The 25,098-nt window shown below is 39.7% G+C and overlaps 1 protein-coding gene across 8 annotated transcripts in view; it reads left to right on the top strand.

Annotated features, from left to right (window-relative positions):
• The window catches only part of CHID1 (chitinase domain containing 1), a 330,760-nt gene that overhangs the window by 98,644 nt on the left and 207,018 nt on the right, over nt 1-25,098 (top strand). For 5 of the 8 annotated variants that reach the window (XR_012159318.2, XR_012159319.2, XM_073347175.2 and 2 more), the window contains 2 exons: nt 4,885-4,986; nt 8,070-8,225. The exons of 1 other annotated variant lie outside the window; for it this stretch is intronic. Coding sequence is in view for 5 of the 7 variants with exons in the window: in XM_073347175.2 (XP_073203276.1) it covers nt 4,885-4,986; nt 8,070-8,225 (258 nt within the window). In the remaining 2 variants the exon portion in view is untranslated. Of the gene's footprint in view, nt 1-4,884; nt 4,987-8,069; nt 8,226-10,267; nt 10,469-25,098 lie in introns of those variants that run through there. 2 more of the 8 variants (XM_073347174.2, XM_073347176.2) reach the window with 2 other exon arrangements.

Raw genomic sequence — 25,098 nt, 5'->3', positions numbered from 1 at the left:
CAAATTAAATCTAGATTGGATGGCTGTTTCCAAAACTGGATGCCTGGAATTTGTTGGTGTTGAATAGGATTTTAGAGATAATTGCATTGAACAGTTGATTACTTAAAGAATCAAGTGGGACTGCCCGAATGTGTCTGAGTAGAATATTAAGGAAACTGAGCCTCATTTGTTTGTGGGAGAGGGGAGAAAAGCCCAGATGCAAATGTATGTCATGCCTGCTTTTTAGAATGGAGTAAAAGGATTTGACACGGCCTGACATGTAAAAGGAACACTTCCCCCTCCTCTTTTGTAGGTACTTTCTCTTGATACTGAATTATGTCATTTATAGAGGATATTGCATAATTACCATATGTTTGCAAAAAGAAAAGGAGGACTGATTTCTATTTTTATCTTCCTTATGGAAGATCACATTTCTCTCACATTCAGTGCTTCATTTCACACTTCTTTTAAAAAGAATGCATATTTGTTTAGGCCCCAAATTGCACAGTCACCTTTTTAACTGTACTGAGGTAAGCTCAGGGGGCAAAGTTAATTCCACACAAAGAACTTCTTGAGACATTGTTCTGTTAAATATTCTGATTTTTTCCTAATGTGTGCTTGCACATCTAGCTTCTCCCCCTTAATAGTTGCACTTCTGTGAACAGATCAAGTCACCTTCAGTCAACTGAGAATTTAATGACGAGCTGCCTCCAGTATGCACATTACATATTTCTGATAAATGGTGATGGGGGTCACTGCAACTGCACTGACTCTAATACGTGCTTAATATTCAAAGCCTAGATGAAAGACAGGCTTTTGGCTAAAACACAGGATTGCAAGTCCCTTGATTCTCATGGCCTTGCTATGTATCATCAGGCAAGTCTCTTGGCCCTCTGTATATCAATTTCCTCAGCTGCGTACTAGGGGAAATTTCTGCCTTGGAGTGGAGTGTAGGATTAACTTAAATTTTGAAGTGATTTGAGATCCTCAGCTGAAAGGCACATTAGCAGCACAGAGCTTGTGTAGCCTAACCAGAAGAAGGCTGAGGGGAGAGATGATTGCTCTCTATAAATACATTAGAGGGATAAATACCAGGGAAGGAGAGGAGTTTAAGGTAAGCGCCGATGTGGACACAAGAACAAATGGATATCAACTGGCCATTAACAAGTTTAGGCTTCAAATTAGGTAAAGGTTTCTAAGCATCAGACAAGTGAAGTTCTGGAACAGCCTTCTCAGCGGAGCTGTGGGGGCAAAAAACCCAACTGGCTTCAGGACAGAGCTTGATAAGTTTACAGAGATGATGGTATGATAAGACTGCCTACAATGGCGTGGAGCCGATTTGCGACTGCTAGCAGCAGATATCTCCAATGGCTGGTGATGAGACACTAAATGTGGAGGGTTCTGAGTTACTACAGAGAATTCTTTTCTGGTTTCTGGCTGTTGGGTCTTGCCCACATGCTCAGGTCTAACCAATTGTCATATTTAGGGTTGGGAAGGAATTTTCTCCTGGGTCAGGTTGGCAGAGACCCTGGGAGTTTTTCACTTTCCTCTGCAGCACAGGGCATGGGTCACTTGCCTGTTTAAACTAGTCTAAATGGCGGATTCTCTTTAACTTGTAGTCTTTAAATGGTGATGTGAGGACTTCAGTAACTCATCCAGAGGTTAGGGGTCTATTACAGGAGTGGGTGGGTGAAGTTCTGTAGTCTGTGACGTGCAGGAGGTCAGAATGGATGATCATAATGGTCCCTTCTGGCCTTAAAGTCTGAGCATCTATCCTCAAGTATCAATTCTTTTCGAATTCTAAAAATTATTACATTTTTAATTTTATTTTTTTAAAATTAATCTAAAAATTAAAATTAGAATTCTATCCTCAAGTATCAATTCTTTTACTGAGAACATTTCTGAAAGGCCCTGCATTGGGCAAAGTGACTCCCTCCAACCGCCCAGCTGAGGGGTTTCGCAAATTGTTTGTGCAGAATTGATTGACTACTGTTGAATTGAAAGTGTTAGATGTTTACACCCTCTGTCGATGTAGCATGTTTCTATAGGCCTTTGTTCCTGGCCAATCGTCCTTTCTTATGGAACGCCGCCTCACACAGAGGTGTTGGCAGTGGGGATCAAACCTGGGGTCTCTGGAGCTAAATGCGTGAGCTGCTACTGCATGAACTAAAAGACAAGCTCATCAATTTTTAGCTGTCTAGCCACCGCCAGAGGGGAACAGAGCACCGCTTCCAGCATGCGGAGGGTTACACTTATTTGAAACAGTTCAGTTACAAGCCTCTGTGTGTGAGACGATGACAGTGTTTTGTATGTCTTTTCCCCATTCCTTGGCAGTTGATTTGAAAAAGGGAGAGGGGGGTAAGTTGCATCACAGAGTTTCATTAAAGTATTACCCTGCTTAATCTACCAAGCAATGCAACATACCATAAAAATCTAATGCTTGCTATAATTACTCCTTATGATTCCCCCCCAGAAATAATCAGAATCAATTTACAGAAAATGCATTTTGCTGGGGTTGAGGAAGGAAAACTGTTTTGCCTACAGGCATTCAGGTAACCATGACATTGTAACAAAGACACTCTGTTTGATTTATTCTTGTAGAAAGTTTGTGATTTAAATTTGCAATAAAATGGCAGGTAGATCACGGTTGAGAAAACTGAGGCTCACACATGGGTATCAGAAGAGGAGATCGGGTTTTTAATTTGTGCTTGAAGCCTTGGGGAGAAGAAGAGAAGGACTCCTTAATGTGGCAACTAAATTATTGGTTCTTGGAACACGAGGCTGCCATAGCATATATCAAAACAAAACAGTTGCCAACATGTTTATCTATACTGAAAGTAAATAATCTGATTCTAATATGTGCTTTGTCAGATCAAAAGTGACCTGACTGACAAATATCATTCATACTCAGTCCACGTATGTCAACGTGCGCACATGGAAAATGACTGTTCCACACCACTTCTTAATTTCTGCTTCATTAACTTTTTGCCAGAGTGATGGAGCCAGGAGTTCGTTTTATTTGCAGCATTTCTCGATAAAGGATAGTAGTAACATTTTTTGCCCTAATAAGTGTGTTCCTATAAAGCTATTGGTCAGGAAAAATTGTGAACTCTGAAATATATTCCCTCTAATTCCTTTAATGGGAATTACGTTCACTACATTTTGTCCGTGGGTGACACACAGAATAGCAGTACACATGTTTGCAAGTACATAACTTTGCTCTTTTCTGTTAAGTAAAATGGAGTTTGTAGCAACCCACGCACATTGTTCTTTGTAGAATTCCTCTCCGTGTTTAGCTCTGCTTTAGGAGGGAGTGAGCTGTTTCTCCTTTTCTCTCTCTGTCTCTCCCCCAGCTCTCCCAGATCCCTATGGCTGGGGACATAGGTGTTCTTTCCAATGTCTTCTCCCATACCTGTCCCCTCTTTGGGGTATGTTTTTATCAAGGCTGTCTTATATTTCCTGGGGAGAGTGGTAGGAAGAGGCATAATGCTACTTTAACTTGCCCTCATGTTATGACCATTGCTCTTTGAAGAAATTTCAAAGAGTACCGAGTGAGTATGTCCCAATTTACCTAAAAAGAAAACAGAAGAAATTCAGGGGCCTCTAAATGTCCAGAACTAACCAAATACATGAAGTTGGGTTGGAGACTTGACACTTGGTTATATAAGTAAGGGTCATTCCAAAAATAACAAAAAAGCCTGAAAGATTTTTGTTGGTTTTGGAAGAGAAATTTGTTAAATTCATCCCTGCAGTAGAGAAACTCATGCATTGGTCCTTGAAGTCAAGAAAATTCAAGGCAGGCATTTATAGAATAGTATTGTGCCATTTTTTTTCCCTCTACCAACTCAATTTAACCTGAATTCCAGGTTTCACTAATCTTCCAGGAAACAAACCACTCCTCTTTATTCATTCTCTCCCTTTGTCACACTCTCCAGATTTTAGATTCCCATCCTCCTTCATGTAGGATCATGGGTCATTGCTTAAAGTCAGTAGTTGGAGGAAAATGGCTAAATTTTAATAAGGGAATTCATTCATCCCCTTATATAGGCTTGTACAAAAATACTAGATCTCACAGGAAAAACAGTCTTTTGGATCTCTAAGCTATACATCTTGCTAAATGGTGTCAAACTGCTTGACCTCGATAAATTAAATCTCAGAATTGAGTAATTGCAACACCTTCTCAGAGTTAAAGTAATCCTTATTTCTCTTAGTGCAGCACTTATATCCAACCTCAAAGCAAGTGTACATACCCCCATTTATTGCTGAAAGCACCCCCTTTGTTGTCATTCCATTATTTGGGACTTTGTGGTTTTATTAGCAGTGGGTAAAAAGAAACAAAATGGGCTTACCATGTTGAAAAAATAGTTACCTTGGCACAGCGAAGACTTCTTTTGCCCCTTCCTATACATGAATATGAGGGGAGGGCATTTTCTCAAGAAGTTATGTTTCATGTTTTTGTAGGAACAGCTCAATTCATTTATTTATAAATCTGTTTTATTTTTCAAAACAGCTTAGCATTTTAAATGTAAATAGCAACTTTAAAAACAATTAATTGCTTGGCTTGTCAAAGACTATTAGTGTATTGGTTCACTCCAATATTACGTGAAGAAATTTGATTAGAACATAGTTTTTATATTAATTATATTTATCTTGCAAATATATCTTTAAAAGTATATTATGAATGTCCAGTTCTTTAACACTTTCCCATAGGCAGTGCAGTAGTACTCAATATCTTGTCTTAAAGATTCATTTTAAGAACGTCACCCGAGGTGTCTTGCTGCAATCCCAAAATGAAAGTTTTGTGCTATGTGATAAAAGTGAATTAAATTTAATTCTTCAAATCTAGGAGAGAAAGCAACCCAAAGTATGTTATACTTTCTTTTTTGTTTGTTTGTTTGTTGAAAGGACCAACCAGCTGGGAATGTTCACAAAGAAAGAATTTGATCAATTGGCCCCAGTAATGGACAGCTTCAGTCTCATGACATATGACTATTCAACACCACAGCGGTAAGGATCCATGGCTGGGCACAGATAACCAGAAATTAGTTGTCAGTTATGTAACTGTGAAAACTACAGCCTTGGCTGATTACAGGAAGAGTGGATAGTTTGTTCCAACTACACCAGATAGGGCTTTTAGGTTAGCAGTTAGGATTATGGATGAAGGCTGAGACTTTCAAAGATGTCTAAGATTAGGATACTTTATTCTAATTAACTTTAATGGAAATTGGATGTCCAGATCTCTTAAAGGGTTTTGAACCTCAGCTCAAGAGTTTGTTTGCTAGTAACTGGACATCAGTTTCTTCTATGTAAGATGATCTTTGCTTTGCTTCCAGACCCTAGTTGGTGCAGTTTCAAAACCCATGATGGGATGAATGTACAAGTGTACTTTCATTCTGTGGAAAAATGGTACTGTGCACAACTGATGTTTGTACTTGCCTAATTTCGTCTTAGAGTAGACTCTAGCATTTCGGAAATTGTTTTTAAATGCTATACTAAAGACTTTCATTCCCACTGGCCATGCTTGACTTCAAACTTAACTTCCTGCTAAAAATATGCTTCTGAAGCTCCTGATAAATTTACAGTATATAGCTGAAATTTGGTTTCCCAAGGTCAGTATTGAGGTGAATTAGTAACATCTCCCTGCCATTAGGAATATCATACCATTCACTTGTACTAATCTGCAGCACTCCTAAGGGACTTTTGTTGTATCTAGTATTTTAGCATTTTGATAACCTCTAGACAGGTTTGTGTTTGGTGCTTGTTTTTCCACCCAAATGTTTAAAAGAAGCTTGTCTTTATTTTTGGAAAAGCGTTTATATAGTCCCTCACTCCCAAAACTTCCCACATCCTGCCTCTACTACTCCTCTTTCTCAGTTTCCACCACTCATTCTCAAAAATCCACTCCTAAAGCCCTAGAATAATAATAAAAAAATAGCTGGGAATGAGAACTGAGATTTGAACATATTTCTTTTACATTCTCTTTGCTGAAACATGTTCCAGTCCCAGCCACATATGCAGCTGGTTTCTTATGGCTACACAATCAGATGAAAAATAGTGACAAAACGGGAAGCTTGTCAAAGAGACCCCGGCAGTTCTTGCTTAGAATCTCCAACTGCTATTTACTCGTAGCTGGCAATGGAACACAATACTGCTAAGACTGTATTCTTAAAATGTTTAATGTTGCATCATTATCATCTATATATACTAAGTGAATAGACACTTTCAAGATAGAGAATCTAGCAAGCGATAAATTATTAGTTGAATAAACAAAGCCTTAAAAACAGCATTAAAGAATTGCACAAGTTTGATCTTGAGCTTGGTATCAAAATCAAACAGCTATAAGATACCATTTTAATCTGAGGTGGAATTTTGGTGGAACAGCAACTTTGGTTTTAAGCAGTGTTATGGAGACATTTTGAGTCAGTTCTTTAACTGATGCATACAGTTACTTAAATCTGCTGTTGCTGCAGTGCAGCTGCTCTTTCTTCACAAGTTTCAGAGTAACCCGTGTTAGTCTGTATTCGCAAAAAGAAAAGGAGGACTTGTGGCACCTTGGAGACTAACAAATTTATTTGAGCATAAGCTTTCGTGAGCTACAGCATGCATCCGATGAAGTGAGCTGTAGCTCACGAAAGCTTATGCTCAGATAAATTGGTTAGTCTCTAAGGTGCCACAAGTACTCATTGTCTTTTTTCTTCACAGGGAGTCACTTCTTTTAGAGTCTGTAATAACACCTGTCATGTCCATTATTAAAAGAAATGTGATTTTATAGTAGTACCTTATCTTGAGACAGGATTTTTTGACTGGTTTTAACCTTGTATTCTGAATTTCCTTGGATAGGTCTTATCTAGGCTTGGGAGGATTAGTTTTTTTAAAAATTGGTAAATGTAAGTAAGCATCAATTTTACTGTACATGCACAAACCAATGAAAAATACTTCCATTGGTGATCAAAATTTACAGCTAGACAAAGTAAGAAAAATGCTCCTTGAGAACTTATTAGAGTTTGATTTAAGGCTATGTACTTTGTATATTTCAACATACGATGTTGAAAATGAGTGTTTTACTGGATATAAAGCTTTAAATATTTGAATTTCTACATCAACTATCATTAAATAATTGTCTGACTCCCTATAATTTCCTGCAACTGTGAAATTTAAATCGATGAAATTAGGAAAAAAATGATTAAAAATAAACATTGGTATCTGTTGAAATTATTAAAAAAAAAAAAATCAAATTCTGCCACACCCAGTCTTAACATATGAACTATAGGACACTGCACCCATTTTGACACTACACCATTACCTTTAAAGATGAACAACTCATAATTTTTAGCAAAGTATTTTCTTTGCTAAAAGAACAGCATGCTTACTATTTTGATTTTATTCTTAATTGTACAGATATCCAAAACACTTTGAGGTAGATAGTCACCAGAGGGTGAAAGCCTCTGTTCACAAGACTGGAATATGTTGTTCCTTATGTTAGGCTACTGAGTCTTGGTGCACATGATGACAGTCAGTCTGTGTGGTCCAATTGTTCATTTTACAAACATGGCTTTTCCTTATGATGCCATTGCCCATCCAGATAATTCTGCATTTATTACCACAAGGTAGGAATGTTAAGCAACAGTGGATTAAATCCTGCTCACCAATTGTTGACTCCTTGTGTGAGTAAAATGAACAGGATTAGGTCCAGTGTGTTAAATGTTGCAACGTAACAGCAAATGTCAGAATGGTATACTAAACAATTCAAGGCACTGAGGATTTTGAATTCTCTTGTGGACATTATCCTAAGCCCAGTGAAGTGGAAAAATGCTAGGTGGAAGCCTTCTCTTCTGACTTATGTGAGATGTTTCTTTGCCTTTTTGTGCTAGGAAGGGATCATAATGTCATCTGAAAATCAGGTTGTGTGCTTTGTGCATCAAGCTAGAGTTCAGACTACAAGCGGCTGCCCATTTAGCCTTTGTAATTTTTTCATGTGCCATAGTTCACTCATCAAGTTATAATTAGTTCAAGAATACAAAGCTGCTGTTATCTGAAAATAAACACTTACTGTTTCTGACATCCTGTTTATTCTATTGCTGACTCAACAGGCCTGGCCCAAACTCCCCTCTTCCCTGGGTACGGGCCTGTGTTCAGGTGCTTGATCCTGAATCCAAATGGAGGAGTAAAATTCTGCTGGGGCTGAATTTCTATGGCATGGACTATTCAGCACTGGGTGCCTCTGGAGAGCCTATCCTTGGTAACAGGTAAAATGTCTACAGATGGTGAACTTTTATTTAAAGTTGATGTCTTTCACAGTTTTAATAATTAGTGTTTAGAAATACTGACTTGCAATCATAATGGCAGTGGCAAAAATGATCAAGGCTTTAAATTAAGTTGTAGCTTCAAGAAATTCTCTCATCAGCCATAGAAAATAGAATAGGGACTTCGTATGCAAAGGGACTGGCTTGTGTTTTTGGAAGCCAGAAATTCTGTTAAAATGTTCAGAAGCATTGTTTTCCCTTTTGCTTTTTCAGCTTCTGAAATTATCTGTTAAACTAATTTCAGTATTTGTTTTACAGCCAGAATATGCCGCCACAATACAGTTGCTTTCGTAAGTGGTGTTTCAAAGAAAAAGATACAAAAAGTTGCCTTTATTTCTCTTTATCAGCTTATTCTCAAGGCAACTTTACCAAACATAACCTGGAACTCCAATTTGGTTTTTAGAAGAAAATGGCTGTTCCAATTTTGGGTGATACCGACACACAATTAGCCATTTGTCCTCTTTCCAAAATACAGTATAGATATAGCTGGCTGAGCCAGAGAAGGAACAAAATACCAGTGATTTTTGGCAGGTAAATAAACTTTGTTCAGCAGTTTTGTATGCAAGTATAAGAATCTGAAGCACAAAGTACAATTCTCATTTTCAACTGTAGGCCAGATGTGTTAGTTAACCAGTGCACCCAGGATAATTATTATTGCTTGTCCATTAAGCAGTAAAATACAACTTAGCTGGGCAAATATTTCTAAACTGAGGGTCTGATTTTCTGTCTTGGCCTTCATTTGTGCAGACATTTGTTGCCCACATGAATTGCTCCCACAGTTTCCTTATCTGCCCTTTATTCATGCCTTTTTCTGGCAGTATGTTATAGTGCAAAATTGTAGATGCATTTCATTGCAGGTGATGAATCATTCCTGATTCTAGCTGAATAATGGGGTCCTGAATGACATTGACTAAGGGATGGTGAAGAAGAAACAGTTACCTAGAACAGAAGCTTATATATTAAAGGATTCTGCTGTGGGTAGCAAAATGACATGAGCTCTGTGTAGATCGAAAGCTTGTCTCTCTCCCCACCAGAAGCTGGTCCAATAAAAGATATTACCTTGCCCACCTCGTCTACAGTAAATCTATCATATTGCAATAGTAAAATGTGCAGTACTGGTTTTGCAGAAACAATCCTACGGTGTTGAAGCACTTCTGCATTTTCTAGATTTACTCTAGTAATTAATATAATTAATATAGTTTCCATTACAATACTTGACGTATAGAAACCTACGAATATAGGTATACTATCTTCTGGCTTTTATGATACTGCACTGTCTGTAGTGAAGTTTCCAAAAATAACTATACTGTATATCTATATAGTATCTACTTTTATAGTGTATTCTATAGTATGTTATGGGACCCAATCATGCTGTCTTTGAGTTAGTGGCAAAAAAACCCCCTTCTAGTTAAGTGGTATAGAAAATTACTATATCTGTTTCCAATAGAGGATACATTTAGAGATGTAAGGGAGTTCGCAGTGAATACTATGCAGTTAAAGTAGTTATTAAGCAGGGGAATGGTCCTTCTGCCATTGAAGTCAGTGGCAGTGCATAGTATTGTCATATTTCAGTTAGCAAAAGTAATTGGAAACAACAGTCTAGATAATTTTTTTTAACTTAGTAGGCTTTCAGTTTTAAACAATTGCTTCTGTTCATGTATGCAGCTTTGTAATTGGTGCTTCTGCTTTATTTAATAAAAAACAGATTCACGGTTTAAGCTAATTTTTTTCCAGGGTTGTATTTTGAGGATGCATAGTTAAATTCTGGAATCTCAGCTATAAACACTTAGAAGTTGAATCTGGATCTATTATTGAAAAGTACACTGACTGATGATCTTCTACAATGAAGTTAATTTTATTTATTTTAACTGGTAATAAACTGTTCGTAAAGGAAGCTCCAGCACTTGCGTGTCTGTGAAAATCATTAATCGCACAACCAGTGGGAGTGCTGTATTTGTTGACTTGGGGGTGTCTTGAATCTGCAGGCCAATATGGGAAATTGGTACACAGCATCTGATACATATACATGAACCCTCACTGCTTGCAGCACTTCAGAGGAGAGATCCCCTACTGGTGGTTTACAGATACACAAGGGGTAAGGAATATGCCCTTGGCTATGGAACTTGTTCATCATGGTTTTCTGCTAGAGCCAAAGGTTGACCTTTATTTAGGACACTTTTCTAGGGCCATTTACTTATACAGGCTTTTGCCTGAGACCTACTGAGATAGGTCTGATCCTTTTCCTTTTAAGGGAATAGATGGAGAGTTGGAGTGTGTCTTAAGATTTTCACTGACAATAAGTCAGTGTATAAATTGTCTTTTAAATATTGTAGATACTTGTAAGAATTTTATTATACTTAATCTTTAAGATCTGATTACTGGAGCACCATTTCGGGGGAAGAAAATGTACTAAGAATAGGATTAATACACTATTATGTTACAGTGAATCACAGGATACATAAACTTCAGTTTACAAGAAAAGATGTTCTGGGTTGCTGCTTGTGGGGTGTGCAAGGTGAGGCATGAGTCAGCCTAATTGAGACTTAATCAATTTTGGCCTTTATTTATAAATTTCAAACAGAATCTCTGTCATCTGTAGTTTCTGATAATCTATTTGATAGGTGATAAATAGATAAGACAGAACAACGAGGAGCTCAAGCTACTAACTTTTGGGGTACTGGGAAGCTCTCCTCGTTGTCTCAGTCTGTGGTCAGGTATTCTCCAACCTGAGTCTGTGTTCACTTGGTTTCTTATACCTTTCCATTTTACATATTCATTACCTTTCTTCCAGTCAGCATTAAGTATTGTGACTTGGGCTTGCTACTTTGCTCCTTCTCCTTCCAGCTCTGCTGCAGAAAATGGAAGTCATCTCAATGAAGTATAGGGGCCTGTGGTGAGCAGTAGAAAGGAAAAGGAGGGGTCTGGCAGAAGTTCATTCATGTTTTCTGCCTTGGTTTTGAGGTGAAGGACTCTTCTCCTTTCCCTGTGTGGGAAGAGGGTGAGGAACTCAACATGTTGTCATCTGGCTAGGTTTATTTCCTTACCCTCTAGCCTTCCTTGTCAGATGAGCTGGAGAGTGTGGGAGGAAGCCTAAATGGCAATGCACTAACTATATTGTAGGAAAAGACTGAAGGACTATCCTGATGGCGTTAGTGAATTCAGTTGTAGATGCAGCGAGAGGAGGGAGCTGTCACTGAAAACTATTGCAGCCTTCTCTCCTGCCTTTGTCTCTCTTCCTGCCCCATGCAATCCATCCAAAACTTTGCCACAAAATCCATCTTGCCCACTGCTGACTACAACCAATTTCTTCAAACCCCTTAGTGGCTTTCCTTTTGTCTAATTTTATTATTCTGTTGTAAAACTGCACCTTTCCAGAGCTCTTGGAACAGGTGAATAATTTGTTTTAAAAGCTGTTGTGAAAGGTGACTCTCACCAGCAGTGGTGCCTAGTGGTCAGGCTCATGGTCCCCCTTTCTTTTACAACTCTGTCCTATGGGATCAGTCCCTTCTTTTGTGGCTCAGTCCTCCGGCCAAGTCATGCGCTATACTCCGCCCCTTTCTGGATATACAGAAAGAAAAAAACAATAATGGAGAAGTCTTTTGGTGTCCAGTAGGGTGTTGGGACTTTCTCCTTAGCTCCAGGATTTGGTGTCTTGTCCCTTCTGCATTCAGGGTTTTCCCCAGCTGGATTCCCCACCAAGCGGTAGACTCCTGTTGTTGTCCCACCTTCAAGTGCTGGTAGGGGAGCCCAGGCCTACTGTCCCCATCAGGCTCCAGTCCAGGGTGATCTAAGTTCTGTACTGTAGGGTGCTAAATAGCTGCATCCTTGCATCACTTCCCATCTGAGTTTCCCTGTTTTTATTTCCCTGCAGGTTAAATTAAAGAACTGAACTGAAAATAAAGTTTCTGATCTTCCTAAACAGTCTCTAGTCTCTCTCCTTTACTGGCTTGGGCAGGACCAAGTGTGGTCAGGTCTCAGGCAACAAGAGCTCCTGGGCTGTTATTTCCCCAGAGCAGAGATCTGTTCCCTTCTCCTGCTTGCCTCCTTCTGAGCTGCTCCGCTTTCCCTTTTAAGCTCCTCCAACTTGTACAGGCTTTATAGGTATGGCGGGGCAGGGCTGCCTCGGCCCAGAGCTGCTCATAAACCCCTTGTTCTCCAGTCTGGGATTTGTATACCTCATCTCATTAGTATATACAAATGTCACCACTGACTGTGCTCATTTAATTATCCTCCGCAACCCACCAAGAATAAAATTTCCCCTCTTGTTCTGCCTCAGACATTAAGGCTCTGCACATTTAGTTCTTTTCTGCTTCTCTGGTAATCTTTTTATTCCTGCTGCCCCCTTTGGTGTGCACAAACTGTGTGACTGGGTTACCCCTTTGTGCTCTCCCACTTCAGTGTCTGCCTTCTGCTGTGCAGTCCCTTGAAGGCAGCTCTGTAACTTTACCTAGTGTAAAACGGTGTATGGCTTGCTTATGATCTTTTCAAGTACTTGTGTTCCTGAGTCTGCCCTGACTTCCAGTTTGTTTCTGGGTACAATCCCAAGTGTTTGCTTTCACCTGTAAAGTGGTCAAGCAGTACGCTGACTTGAGTCCTGGCTGCCTCGAAGACAGCCTCTTCAGCTTGTCAACTCCTGTAGAATAACATGAAGTGTTTTGTTAATAGTCGTCCCATGTAGGTCCAGAGTGGCTGGTACTGTTGTCTTCAATGTCTCCCAAAATTCAATATTGACCTGGGCATATTGCAAGGGCACACACTTACATAGGTCTTTGCCTGCAGGTATATGGGAATGTCCGATCTTTTTTTTTTTTTTTTTTTTTTTCAAGTGGTAAGTGGATACAGTTGGAATATGTCTTAAGCCTTTCATAGGCAATGAGTCTGTGTGCAAGCTGTTTGATTTTTAAATATAGTATGCACTGAAGGATTTTGTTGCATCTAAATATTTAATTTTATAAAATGTGCAGAAGTGTTGAAACCTTTGCTGGCCTTGTGTTTTCCTCCATGGTAGGGATGGTTGATGGCAGTATAGTGAGCAGTGAATGGAGTGAGGCTGTGAGCAGAGGCAGACTTCATGCACTGAATATTTTCTAATCAGGAAGGTCACAAAATAATTTTCTGTAACATTTCTATTTGCATAAAATATCTAGCCAATGGTTTTTATTGTCGAATGTAATCTGAAGGTATAAGTACTCAATCAGAATTTGTCCAAATAGACATACAGTATATCTGTATGATATCCTTTGCCTTTATGTCCATCATAAAAAAGTAATGTGTATATATTTTATTATAATTAAATGAAGTGAAAACATTTTTTCTCTTACAGCACAATGCTATCTGTCATTGGGAGTTATTATACTAGAAACTAGTAGTAAAGCTGCTTACATTTTGCAATAAGTATATGTTCATATCTCAGTGCAGCTCTGTAAATATATTTTTTGCTGTTTTAATGAGTCCATCTCACAGTGATAGGACATCTCTGATACTTAAATCAGCCAAGTACCAGCATGATTTTGCTTCACAGAAGCTGTGTTAGCTTCTCCTTTTTTTCCTCAAACAATTTTTGCCCAGTTTCTGAAATAAGACGTGTGGATCTGTAATGTAATCTGGTTTTTAGAGGTATAGTATTTGCTGCGCTCCGGTCCTCAAGCATGAAGTTCTGAACTGCAAACATGCAGTCATTAAAACGTGCCACTATATTAAAATCCTGTCAAACTTAACCATCTGGTCTTGGCGACTTGCTGATCTAATTACCCATTTGTTCCAGCACTTCATCTATTGATATCTCAATCTGACAGTACGTCATCCTTACTTGAAAAGAGTAGATCTGGGGTGAGTAGCTCCTTAATACATTCTGAATACTGAAAAATCTGCAATATCCTTACCCTTTATTGCTTCCCTTAGATCTCTGATAGACCAGGAGGCCCATTTATTCTTTGACAGGCTAAGTTCTGCTTCCCATATATTTATTTTTCCTTTGGCTGTTTGCTTTTCAAAAACTTTCTTAGCCCTGTGAACTTTCATCTTGCGTTTTACTGGCAATAGTACATGCTCCTTTTTCTTGGCTTACTTTGGGTGGCTCTTCCAGTTCACCGATGCTACTCTGTTCCTTGGTGGATAATATCTGTGAAGTATGTGTTGGTTTTGTTATATAGAAAAGATGGAGGCCAGTAAACTTTATTGTTGCTTGTGAACTAGAATACATTTGAACTTGGGTCACTAAAGTCCATCATGTGCAAACAGTGTCACTCACTCCGTTTATATTAATGTAATGTTGATTTGTGCATTAATTAGAGGTACAATTCCAATGGCTTGTGTTATACAGGAGGTTAGACTAGATGATCACTATAGTTCCTTTTGGCATTGGAATCTATGGATACTTGGCATTGCTCTCCAGAGTTTTTGGAAAATACAATAAAATTTTCCTTAACTGGGATGTCATGGGGCGGTAGGGAATATTTTTAAATTTATATATAAAAGATTACTGCAGTGCCTTCTTCAAGAGGCTTTGTCTTTAAATCCATCTGGACACTGAAGCTGGCACAAAACACATCTGCCTGCTTAAGTGGAGAATCATACTGTGAGTACATTACCCCACTACTCCATGATCTGCACTGGTTCTGGTGTCTGGATAGAATTAAAGATGGTGATATTGACCTGTAAAGACCTTGATGGCCTGGGATTGACATTTGTCAAACAGCCCCTCTCGTACTGTACTGCCACAGCTGATGTGCTTAAGCTGGAACACCCTTTTCGTGAAGGGGATAATGGGGATTGAAGGCCCTCAACTTTAGAACTTGCTGCAGCCTAAATAATCCAAATTTGCTGATCTCTACAGCATGCTCTAAAGTTAATATTTCCTTCCTAGTTTTTGAGGAGAATTGAGGGTGGGGGAGTAGTATTTTTAGCTTTCTATATCTTTTGGCTGCTTGGGGCTCAGATGAAATTGCTAATGTAATGAAGATGTCTGGACAACCATTTTAAAGGATATCAAGGATGCTTAGAGCAGATGAGAACATTTGCTTTTTATTCCATAGAGAAATCTAAAATTTCTATAAACATACATTTATATAGATATAAAAACCTACTTGTGCCAAACATTATCCTTATCACTTTTTTTGTCTGTATTCCCTTTCTCTGCCAACTTGTTCTTCCTACAAAGTAAGGTTTTTCCTAGATGGGTCAGGGACCATTTTCCTTTGTCGGTACAATTCCTAGTGCATTTTGGGTACTACCATAATATAAGTGTGGTTGTGATGGCCTTGGGATCAGGATTTGAACCCACTCATTGACTAAGAAACACAAACTCTGTTCCCTGGGAGAGCTTTAAGCAAATCAGTGGTCCTGATTTATCATGTCCCAGTTAAACTTAATATACTGTGTGTATGTTGAACCATTAATTTGTACAATACTGTTAAAGGGAAGGGTGATAGGTATGCCAGTTTCCTGCAGTATTCTTGAAAAACTTTATTGAATTAAATTTAAGTATCTTTGGAGTCTCTTGTATTAAAGGGAAAGGCTATATAGTATTGTGGGCCTGGATGATCAAGGAGCTATATTGAACAATGTGTCAGATAAGAGTGGTCTTGTGGGACAATGCGTGTGAAGTGGATTTCCCGGGAGAAATGCCTAGGGAGAGGTTAAGGCAATTCCTCTCTCTGAGTTATGCATAGCCACAGCCTTTTGAAGCTTTGCCTGGAGGAGCAGACCATTATCATCTGATTACCTGTTACATGAGGTCAGGATCAAAGGCTGAAGCTGTATGAAAGAAACATTGAACTATTAATGGTTGTGTGAACTTGATTGTTATGAACTTGAAACTACAAAAAGCCCTGTTGGGTGGTTTGAAGTTGTGACTCCTACCCTGACCCTTGCTGGAGTTGTGGGATGATCTCTGGTAATCTTATTCACATGTGTGTAGCTTGTTTTATTGTTTTTAATATGTTTTCTCAATAATGCTTTCATCTTAAGAATAAATGTGCTTGCTTAGAAAGACCTGAGTGGTAACTTCTAGCCACTGGCAATTAGACTGTTTATAGCCTCTGAAGAGAAAGCAAAGGCCAGATTCTGGCCTGTTTAGACAATCTAGATTGGTTGGGATATCACCATGTAAGCAGGGAACTATGCAGCCTAGAAAAACCCCATCAGCAGTGTGGGGAGACATGGGTCTCTATCCAAGAGAGGTGACGGCTCAGGATGTGCTGGATTTGTGCTGCTAAAGGATATTTGATAATGTGTGCATGATGGGCGGGGGAAAGATGCTAAAGGAGGGATGTGGGGCTGGTGAGTGAGTGTGTAACTAAGTGAATGCTGCTGGATTTTGGAAGTTGGGACTGTAGGGAGTGCAGGTTGTGATTTGCTGGTGGTAATGTTGGGTAGGCTCAAGGGAATGGCAGGAAGCTTAACTTTGCTGCTTACCCTGATCCCTGTGTAGTTAATTGATCGGTTTCTGCTGCCTCTTCCCATACCATGTGTGGCTTTGAAAAGATGCAGTTTAAGGGTCAGTTCATGCCATGTGCCTTACTTAGGTCAATCTAGGCCTACACTTAGCATCTTCAGCCTCCAGTTGAAATCAATTGGAGATGGGTATGTTAAGTGCCTCCAGGAAGCACCTGGCATCCTGCAGGATTAGCCCTTGAGGAAGCTGTAGTACTGGCCAAATGCTCTTGTTAAACCGTGCCCCTGGGGGGTTGTCTGCAGCAGGAATTGAACTTGGGACCTATGGTTCTAAAAACACAAGTTTCTCTGCTCTTTGAGCTAAAAGACTTGTCTTTGTTAGACAATGCTGTATTATCCTCATCAACCTCTCTGGCCCAGCCACAACTCGAGGGGGTTCAGTGCATCACAGAGTGGGTTATACAGTGACTGCGCAGAGCAGATTTTCAGCTGTTGTTTCCCTCTTCCATCTCACCCCTAAAACTGGCACTTCCTTTGTTCTGGTAAATGTCACTTTCTAATCTATTTCCCCATTGATTTTGATTCAGTAGACAAGACCTGCTGTTGATTAGTATGTGTGATGGGGGGCGGGGGGAGAATGATCTGTTTAAAAATAAACTGATGACGTGTGTTTCTGGATACAGCTATTGTAAGGAAGGACTTGTTTATCATAGGATACAGCAGAACAGAATAGGACTGAATAGCACCAGACTCTAACTGCCTGTTCTCTTTACTAGCAAACTGGCACTAATGAGATCATTTGTATTTCCTTAAAGAGGGTTGCTGTTTGATGTAATGCTGGGTGCTTTTTGAACAGAGAGGATTTTCTTTTAAGGCTTAAAAGAAAGCAACTCAGTTTTTCTAATGTTAATAAACTGATTTTCTAATATGCATTTCTTAAAGTTTAATATTAATATTAATCTACTCAGTGAATTGAATTTCCACACTTGCTCAGGATGTAAAGTAGTAGAGCTACATGCTATTCAAAGTAAAAAAGAGTATATGATGTTATCTTTATCTTTTAGGGGTTATTTTCCTTCCTCTAGCTGATATAGTCCTACTTCTAAAATCAGGCAAGGGATGTGCACTCTCAGCAACAATCCTGGTCCTGGAGCTGGATGGCATAGCAGATCAATATCTGAACTAAGGCAGTAATAAATGAGAGCAAAAAAGAGCAGCCCAGAATAGTCAGAACTGAATTCCATCTGGTCTGAGAGACACTTTCAGGCTTGACCCAGATAGTGATCAGCAGTTGGATAAGATAATTTATTATTCCACTGTTGGAATGAATTAGTCAGTTATAGATTTTGTGCAGTAAAGGTACTTTATGCATGTACACCAACAGCTCGCTCTTTTTGATCTCATAATGGGCTAGTGCTGCCCTAATCCATCTTCATCTGATTGCTTCTACTATTAAACTTAATGGGTGAGCAAGGACCTTCAGTGGTGGGGAGATGATATTGTAGACCTGAGCCTGGGAGAACAAAGTTGAGTGCTCTTCCCTCTTCTAACCATAGGTTACTTGTGTTCCCCCTGCTCTCTGATGGCTTATAGAACAAGGACATTATAGAACATTCTAATTTTGGCCGGGTCTACATAACAAAGTTTTGTCGGCATAGCTGTGTCAGTCAGAGGTGTGAAAAAACTCCCCAAGGTAACATAGCTATGCTAGCAAAAGCCCCGGTGTAGATGCAACTCTGCCACCAGAAGAATGTTGTGCTAATATTGTTTGGGGAGGTGGTACGATGCCCTCAGAAAATTCCCTCTGTAGGCATAAGCTGTATCTAGTCTGCCAGTATAGCTGAGTTGGCAAAGTCTGTGTATAGTAGACGAGGCCTTAAACAGGGGAGGGAACTACAGAGCTGGGCCAAGACCCATTGGCATTACCTTCCCCTGCTATGGTGACTGAGTGGGATGCAGGGAAGGAAAATGCATGGGAAGCCCCCAAAAGGGGAAAGCATGAAAAGAGAGGCTAGGAGAGGGTTGAGAGGCTGGAACTACAGAGTTCCAATGGGGAACAGGGCTAGAGACTGTGGAATATTTTGCATGGAGGTGTGAGTTAGGGGGAAATAGAATATGTCCTTGGCAATCAAGGAGGAAGCCTTTTCCTCAGACGATTTGAATTTCAGCATGAAATTGCAAGCAAATACTCATCCCTTTTTTTTTAAGCCAATTTCACTTTCTGATCTGTTTCAAGATTTTTGACAATGCAATACCTTTAGGTGGTGAATTACAGATCTCTTAAGTGTGTGAAGACAATTCAGAAATATATTGGAGCAATGATGTCTTGGAGCAGAAACTTGTGGTAGAATGTTGAGTGATTTAGGTTGAGTGTTTATGTGCACAGCACAGACACCAGTAGTAGCTGCCAGTAGTTTTAAAGATATACCTACATCAGTGGCTCTGTCGGCAGCTAACTGCTCTTCCTCGAAGGCTTTCCAATAGCATGGATGCAAAAGCCCTGGAGCTTTGCTGGAGTAAGGCCCTATTTGATCTGGCCTTAGTGATCGTTGCTGTATCCTGCTACTTTTAGACAAGTAAATTCAATCTCCATTTAGCTGTGAACATTCACAACTTCTGTCAGACTGTAAGTCATCCTAAAAATATTGCATTGAGTTAAAGTGCAGTTAAGATAAGTGGAGGAAAGGAGTAGACCTTACCAAGATTCAAAATGTAGAAGAACATGCACTCTGACAGGCAGGAATATGCTACAGAACTGGAAGCCTGTAGGTCCTGTGTTACAACATTAATTAATACTTGCATTTCACCTCTATATCCTAACTATACCTGATACATTTTATATTTGACTATAGGAAATTTTGGCTGCCTTTCTGAAAAAATGCTCCAGTACAAAAACTGTTACACTTCGATTCAGAAATTGAATACAGTGTGTATCTATGTGCACACAGTGTCTCATGCACATCACTAATGTTCTATCTTAAATTCAGTTACATGTTTTTTTGCCAGTTGCTATTTATCCATTCCATGTTCAAGTAAAACTTGACTTTTGTCATCCCAGCTGTGGTATTTCTCAGTTCCATATGAAACTGAACTTGGCTAACAAAAACTTAAAACTTCTCCATATGACTGAACATCCAGTAATTTTCAATGAAGGAGTTTTTCAAAGAGTATGTGACTGGTAGTAGTAGACTTGTTACTGAAGACATCAGTCTTTTTTTTTAAAGATGTTTCATGTTTCAGCAAAAACAGTGTTGTCAGTAACTACTGTCTGGGAGTCCCAATAACTTTTTATTTATATTGTTTCTACTTTAAGAGCTTAATGTCCTGGTCACTTTGAACTTTCGGGATTAAAAAGTAAAGTCAATGAAGCTGTCACTCTGCATTTCCTTACATTGCCTTTAATTAGCTTTAATTAGTGTGGATATGAGTAAAATTTCACTAAATTCAGCAGTTTATAGTAATAAGGCAGGTAAAGGATTGAGAAAATGACTAGTTACACAGAAAGAATACATTTTAGAACTGATTGGGTTGGGAGAGCTGTGATTGCCATGGTGAATTGCCATGCCAAGCTTGTGATAATGATCCTCCCTAACCCATGCTGTTAAAATCTTTATCATATGTATTCTTTGTGTAACAAACATTACAGAGAGTAGAGTTCCTCCGTAGTGAAGGTTGTAGCTTACTGTTATAAGCCTGGTTTGGACATACCCTTGATCTCCACTTAGTTAAAAATGAACCCATCTATGTGAAATTTCTCATGTACTTTGCTATTTGATAAAGAACCATGAAAGATTGTTTAATGTTCTCTGACAAAGTTCCTCCCCTGCCTTGGTGGGTCCTGCGCTTATTGGTGGATTTGCTCACTTCAGAGGTTCATGGCAGCCCTCAGTTTGGCCACTTTTGCTAGTGGCTCAAACCTGCTGTTCACTCAGCTAACCTCATCACTGGCCAGCATAGGGAAACAGAAGGAGAACAATCCCCACAGTCTCTACTGATCCACCTAGTGGTGGGACCCACAGTCCAGGACAACTCCTCCTGTATCCAATAGGGAGTTGGGGGGATGGAGGGAACCTGGGCCCACCCTCTACTCTGAGTTCCAGCCCAGGGCCCTGTGGATCACAGCTGTCTACAGTGTTTCTTGTAACAGCTGTGTGACAGCTACAACTCCCTGGGCTATTTCCCCAGAGCCTCCTCCCCACACCTTCTTTATCCTCACCACAGGACATTCTTCCTGATGCCCGATAGCGTTTGTACTCCTCAGTCCTCCAGCAGCACACCCTCTCACTCTCAGCTCCTTGTGCACTCCTCACTGACTTTTTAAACAGGTGCCCTGATTAGCCTGCCTGTCTTAAATGATTCTACCAGCTTCTTAATTGGCTCCAGGAGTCCTAATTAGCCTGCCTGCCTTAATTGGTTCCAGCAAGTTCCTGATTGTTCTAGAATCGCCCCGTTACCTTACCCAGGGAAAAAGGACCTGCTTAATCTGGAGCTAATATATCTGCCTTCTATCACTCTCCTATAGTACAAAACCAGGGAGAGGAGGTTGGCTGATGGTGTTTCCTGTGACTGTGGGGCCTATTTCCACTCCTCAGTCCATTCACGCATCTGGGCAGAGTTCCTCTGGGCGGCGTCCACCGGCTCCCTTGACGCCTTCGAGGAGCAGTGGGATTCTCTGCTCAGTGTCCCCGTCAGGTTCCCTTTGTTTAGCCGTGTGACCTCACTCCTGTTCCTGTTATTTCATTAGTTGTCCCCTGTAATTATTTGGACTCCTGGACCTGTGGATCCTCCCCTTAGGCTCTGCCCACCCACTTCCTGGATACCAACAGGATCACTCTCTTATAGCATCTGGCCTGACCCTGTCACAGTTCTTAATATTCTAGCCTACTAATCTTTTTTCCTCATGTTGCAAGGAGGAGGTTCCAGATAGTTTAGTTTGCTTTCTTCTGTAGTGTAGTGCATGAGGAATAGTTTCTTTTGAACTAGAACAATTCTCTGGAACAGCGGATCCCAGAGACTGAAAATTTAGTTTGTCATAATATAGATTTTTACCAGTGTAGGAGAGATTTAATGTATCATTTTTAGAGAGATGAGTATTGCAGGTTTTAACCTTCATTTATTTGTTGGAGTTAGGGAATCATTCTATAAAATCCATTCTCAAAAGATCATTTGAGAAGTTGGAAAAGCCAAAATGTAAAAGATACAAAGAAATTTTTATTACTTTCTTTGTAGCGACCTCCATACATCTATTATTGTGGTAGCACCTAGAGGTTAGGGCTCCAGTGTTCTAGGCACTGCATAAGCATAAGGCAGTCCCTTCTCAAAGTTGACCATCTAAGTTTAAAACTAGACAACAAGTGAATATAACAGATTTGGGAGGAGAGAGCACAAGGTGGCAGTGGTCTAGTCCCCACTGTCTAGACACCCACTAGACCCACTTCTAGTCATTCTGAAGTGCCTTGTAGGCATGACAGCATAGATGGACTTGAAGGAGATATTTAAAGGAGAATTATGTGGGCATTCTGTTTTTATAGGGAGCTCCTTACATGTTGTCATAAATATAAAGGGAAGGGTAAACATCTTTAAAATCCCTCCTGGCCAGAGGAAAAACCCTTTCACCTGTAAAGGGTTAAGAAGCTAGGATAACCTCTCGGGCACCTGACCAAAATGACCAATGAGGAGACAAGATACTTTCAAAAGCTGGAGGGAGGGAGAAACAAAGTGTCTGTGTGTGTGATGCATTTGCTGGGAACAGAAAGGAATGGATTACTTAGAACTTAGTAAGTAATCTAGCTAGATATGTGTTAGATTCTGTTTGTTTAAATGGCTGAGAAAATAAGCTGTGCTGAATGGAATGGATATTCCTGTTTTTGTGTCTTTTTGTAATTTAAGGTTTTGCCTAGAGGGATTCTCTATGTTTTGAATCTAATTACCCTGTAAGGTATTTACCATCCTGATTTTACAGAGGTGATTCTTTTACTTTTTCTTCTAATAAAATTCTTCTTTTAAGAACCTGATTGTTTTTTTCATTGTTCTTAAGATCCAAGGATTTGGGTCTGTGTTCACCTATGTAAATTGGTGAGGATTTTTATCAAGCCTTCCCCAAGAAAGAGGGTGTAGGGTTTGGGGAGGATTTTGGGGGGAAAGACATTTCCAAGCAGGCTCTTTCCCGGTTATATATCTGTTAGACGCTTGGTGGTGGCAGCAAAAAAGTCTAAGGGAAAAAGGAAAATAATTTGTACCTTGGGGAAGTTTTAAACTAAGCTGGTAAAAATAAGCTTAGGAGGCTTTCATGCAGGTCCCCGCATCTGTACCCTAGAGTTCAGAGTGGGGAAGGAACCTTGACACTTGTACTTTCCCTATTCTGTTCCTTATACAATGCATGTTAGAAAATTTCCAAAAGAGCTATCGAGGCTGACATCATTGGTGGAGTGGAAGTGGGAATCTGTCTGCAAGAGAGGATAGGTAGAGCAGAAATAGACTGTGAACTTGAAGTCTGTTCTCTGAATATCACTGCATAGCCTGAACACTTTTTTTTTTGTGTGTAGTCATTTAGTAACCTTGTATAGAGCTCTAATTATCAATCTCTATTCAAAAGTTGCGATAAAGCAGCTCTTCACAGAACAGTTTTCATAGGAATGTAACTCTGCAAGCTTCCCTTGCTTTTAAGTCTGTGGAGTTGGTGATGGATGTCTAAACTGGAAATCTTGAATGGACTTCAAATCAGAAAGAGAATTTTTTCTTTTACAGTTCATAATTACTTTGCCATTAACTCTTCATTGGCTGGAGTTGTAAGTTCAGGGTGAATTTTTACCTCTCGCCTATGAAACACATTAAGTGGTACATATATGGAATATTCTAGTCTTAATTTTTGCTTCTTTGTTTATTGAAAATATGAAATGCTAGAATTTCTGTTCAAGTGCCATGTACTAAATGCTGACATTTGCATATACACTTTCACTCTGCATATACATCTACATTAGAATGACAAACATCATCCCTTTTTCAAGCTTGAATAAATCTGTACCTTTTATTTAATTCTGATAGGATTATAATTTCCTCTAGCTCATTTATAATGTCACTGCTTCAACAAGGTATCTGATTTTCAATTTGTGACCTTTTCACTGAATGTTTTGTGTGCTTAGCCTGACAGTACTGCAGAGCGCAATACTGAAATTTTAAATAGATTAGCATGGATTAATGTGCTAGACTTTCTCCACAGAAGACATGGGTTAGTTTATGTGCTAAACCAGATTTTTATTTTATGTTTAGTTATCTTTGTTATATCCCTAATGGATCTTTGTCTACATTTCAACCACCACACCATTTGTGGGGGGGGGAAGGGAATTGGGCATGTCAAGAGCAAGAATGCTTTTCTGGACAGGAACTGCAGATGAGCCAATGCCAGAGTGAAAAAATAAGAGCAAAAGGAGTGGGGAACTTTCTCCATGTGTTACTTTTTGTCTGGCTTCTGCTTGTGTAGAAATCGTTAGCACAGGCTGGGAATCCCATCGTTTAAAAAACTAGGATTTGTTTACAATGTTTGGGTGCAACAAGAGTAGAAAAGCTGCTGGGGCTGTGCTGAACCCTTGAAACAATTGTGAATATTGTCAATAACTCCTAAAGGTAACACTTTCAGGTTCCTCCCCTCCCACGTTTTAGTACTTGTTACTATCATAAGTTCAAATGAGAAATATAATTATTCATTTGTAAATACACACAGTTCCCAAGGGGACTTTTCCAGGAGGGGGTTTCTACCCTTCTCTGTCTCTGTGGAATGGTGTCCAAAGCCTGTAGAGGGCATGCAAGCTCCTTTTAAAGCCTGGAAAATAAGTGCTAGCCCTGCACTGCTTCATAAAACTCACCTTGAGTGTCTGCAGTTACACTATTCAGTTTGCACAGCTTGCAGCAATTGTAGTTGTCTTCTCCACCTCCTGTGGGGTGAGGGAGTCTGCAATCTAAATCCAACAAAACTGGCAAAGTCCCTTGAACACAAAAACACTTCTGGTCCTGGAGCTGCTCCACTGCTGAATTTTCCAGTCTGGCTCCCACTCCTCATATTCATAAACTCCTTCCCCTGCCCTTCAGTTCCCATTGGTTCCAGTCTGAGAGAATGACTCTGAGTATGTCCTAGTAGGCTGCTTGCCCACAGTGGAAATCACCAAAGTAGCTTCAAACAGCTAATGAGCATTCCTACTGCCTGTGACATCCAATTTCTGGATGATTCTGGCCTGGCTCCAATAAATACTGAAGTACACAAAGTACCATGAAACAAATCAAGAGCTAGGAGTTCACCCCACTTTTTTTCTGTATTTATATCACTAATTGGTGAAATGCAAGTATGTGGATTACATAGGCAGAGGTAAGATGCTCTGTCTTAGTAGATTGTAGGTTTTGACATTTTACAACAAACAGGATGCCAACT

The sequence above is a fragment of the Lepidochelys kempii genome, chromosome 6, assembly GCF_965140285.1.
Source record: "Lepidochelys kempii isolate rLepKem1 chromosome 6, rLepKem1.hap1, whole genome shotgun sequence".
NCBI classification, from domain to species: domain Eukaryota; kingdom Metazoa; phylum Chordata; order Testudines; family Cheloniidae; genus Lepidochelys; species Lepidochelys kempii.
Note: the sequence above shows the minus strand (reverse complement) of the source record. Positions and strands in the feature narration are given on the sequence as shown.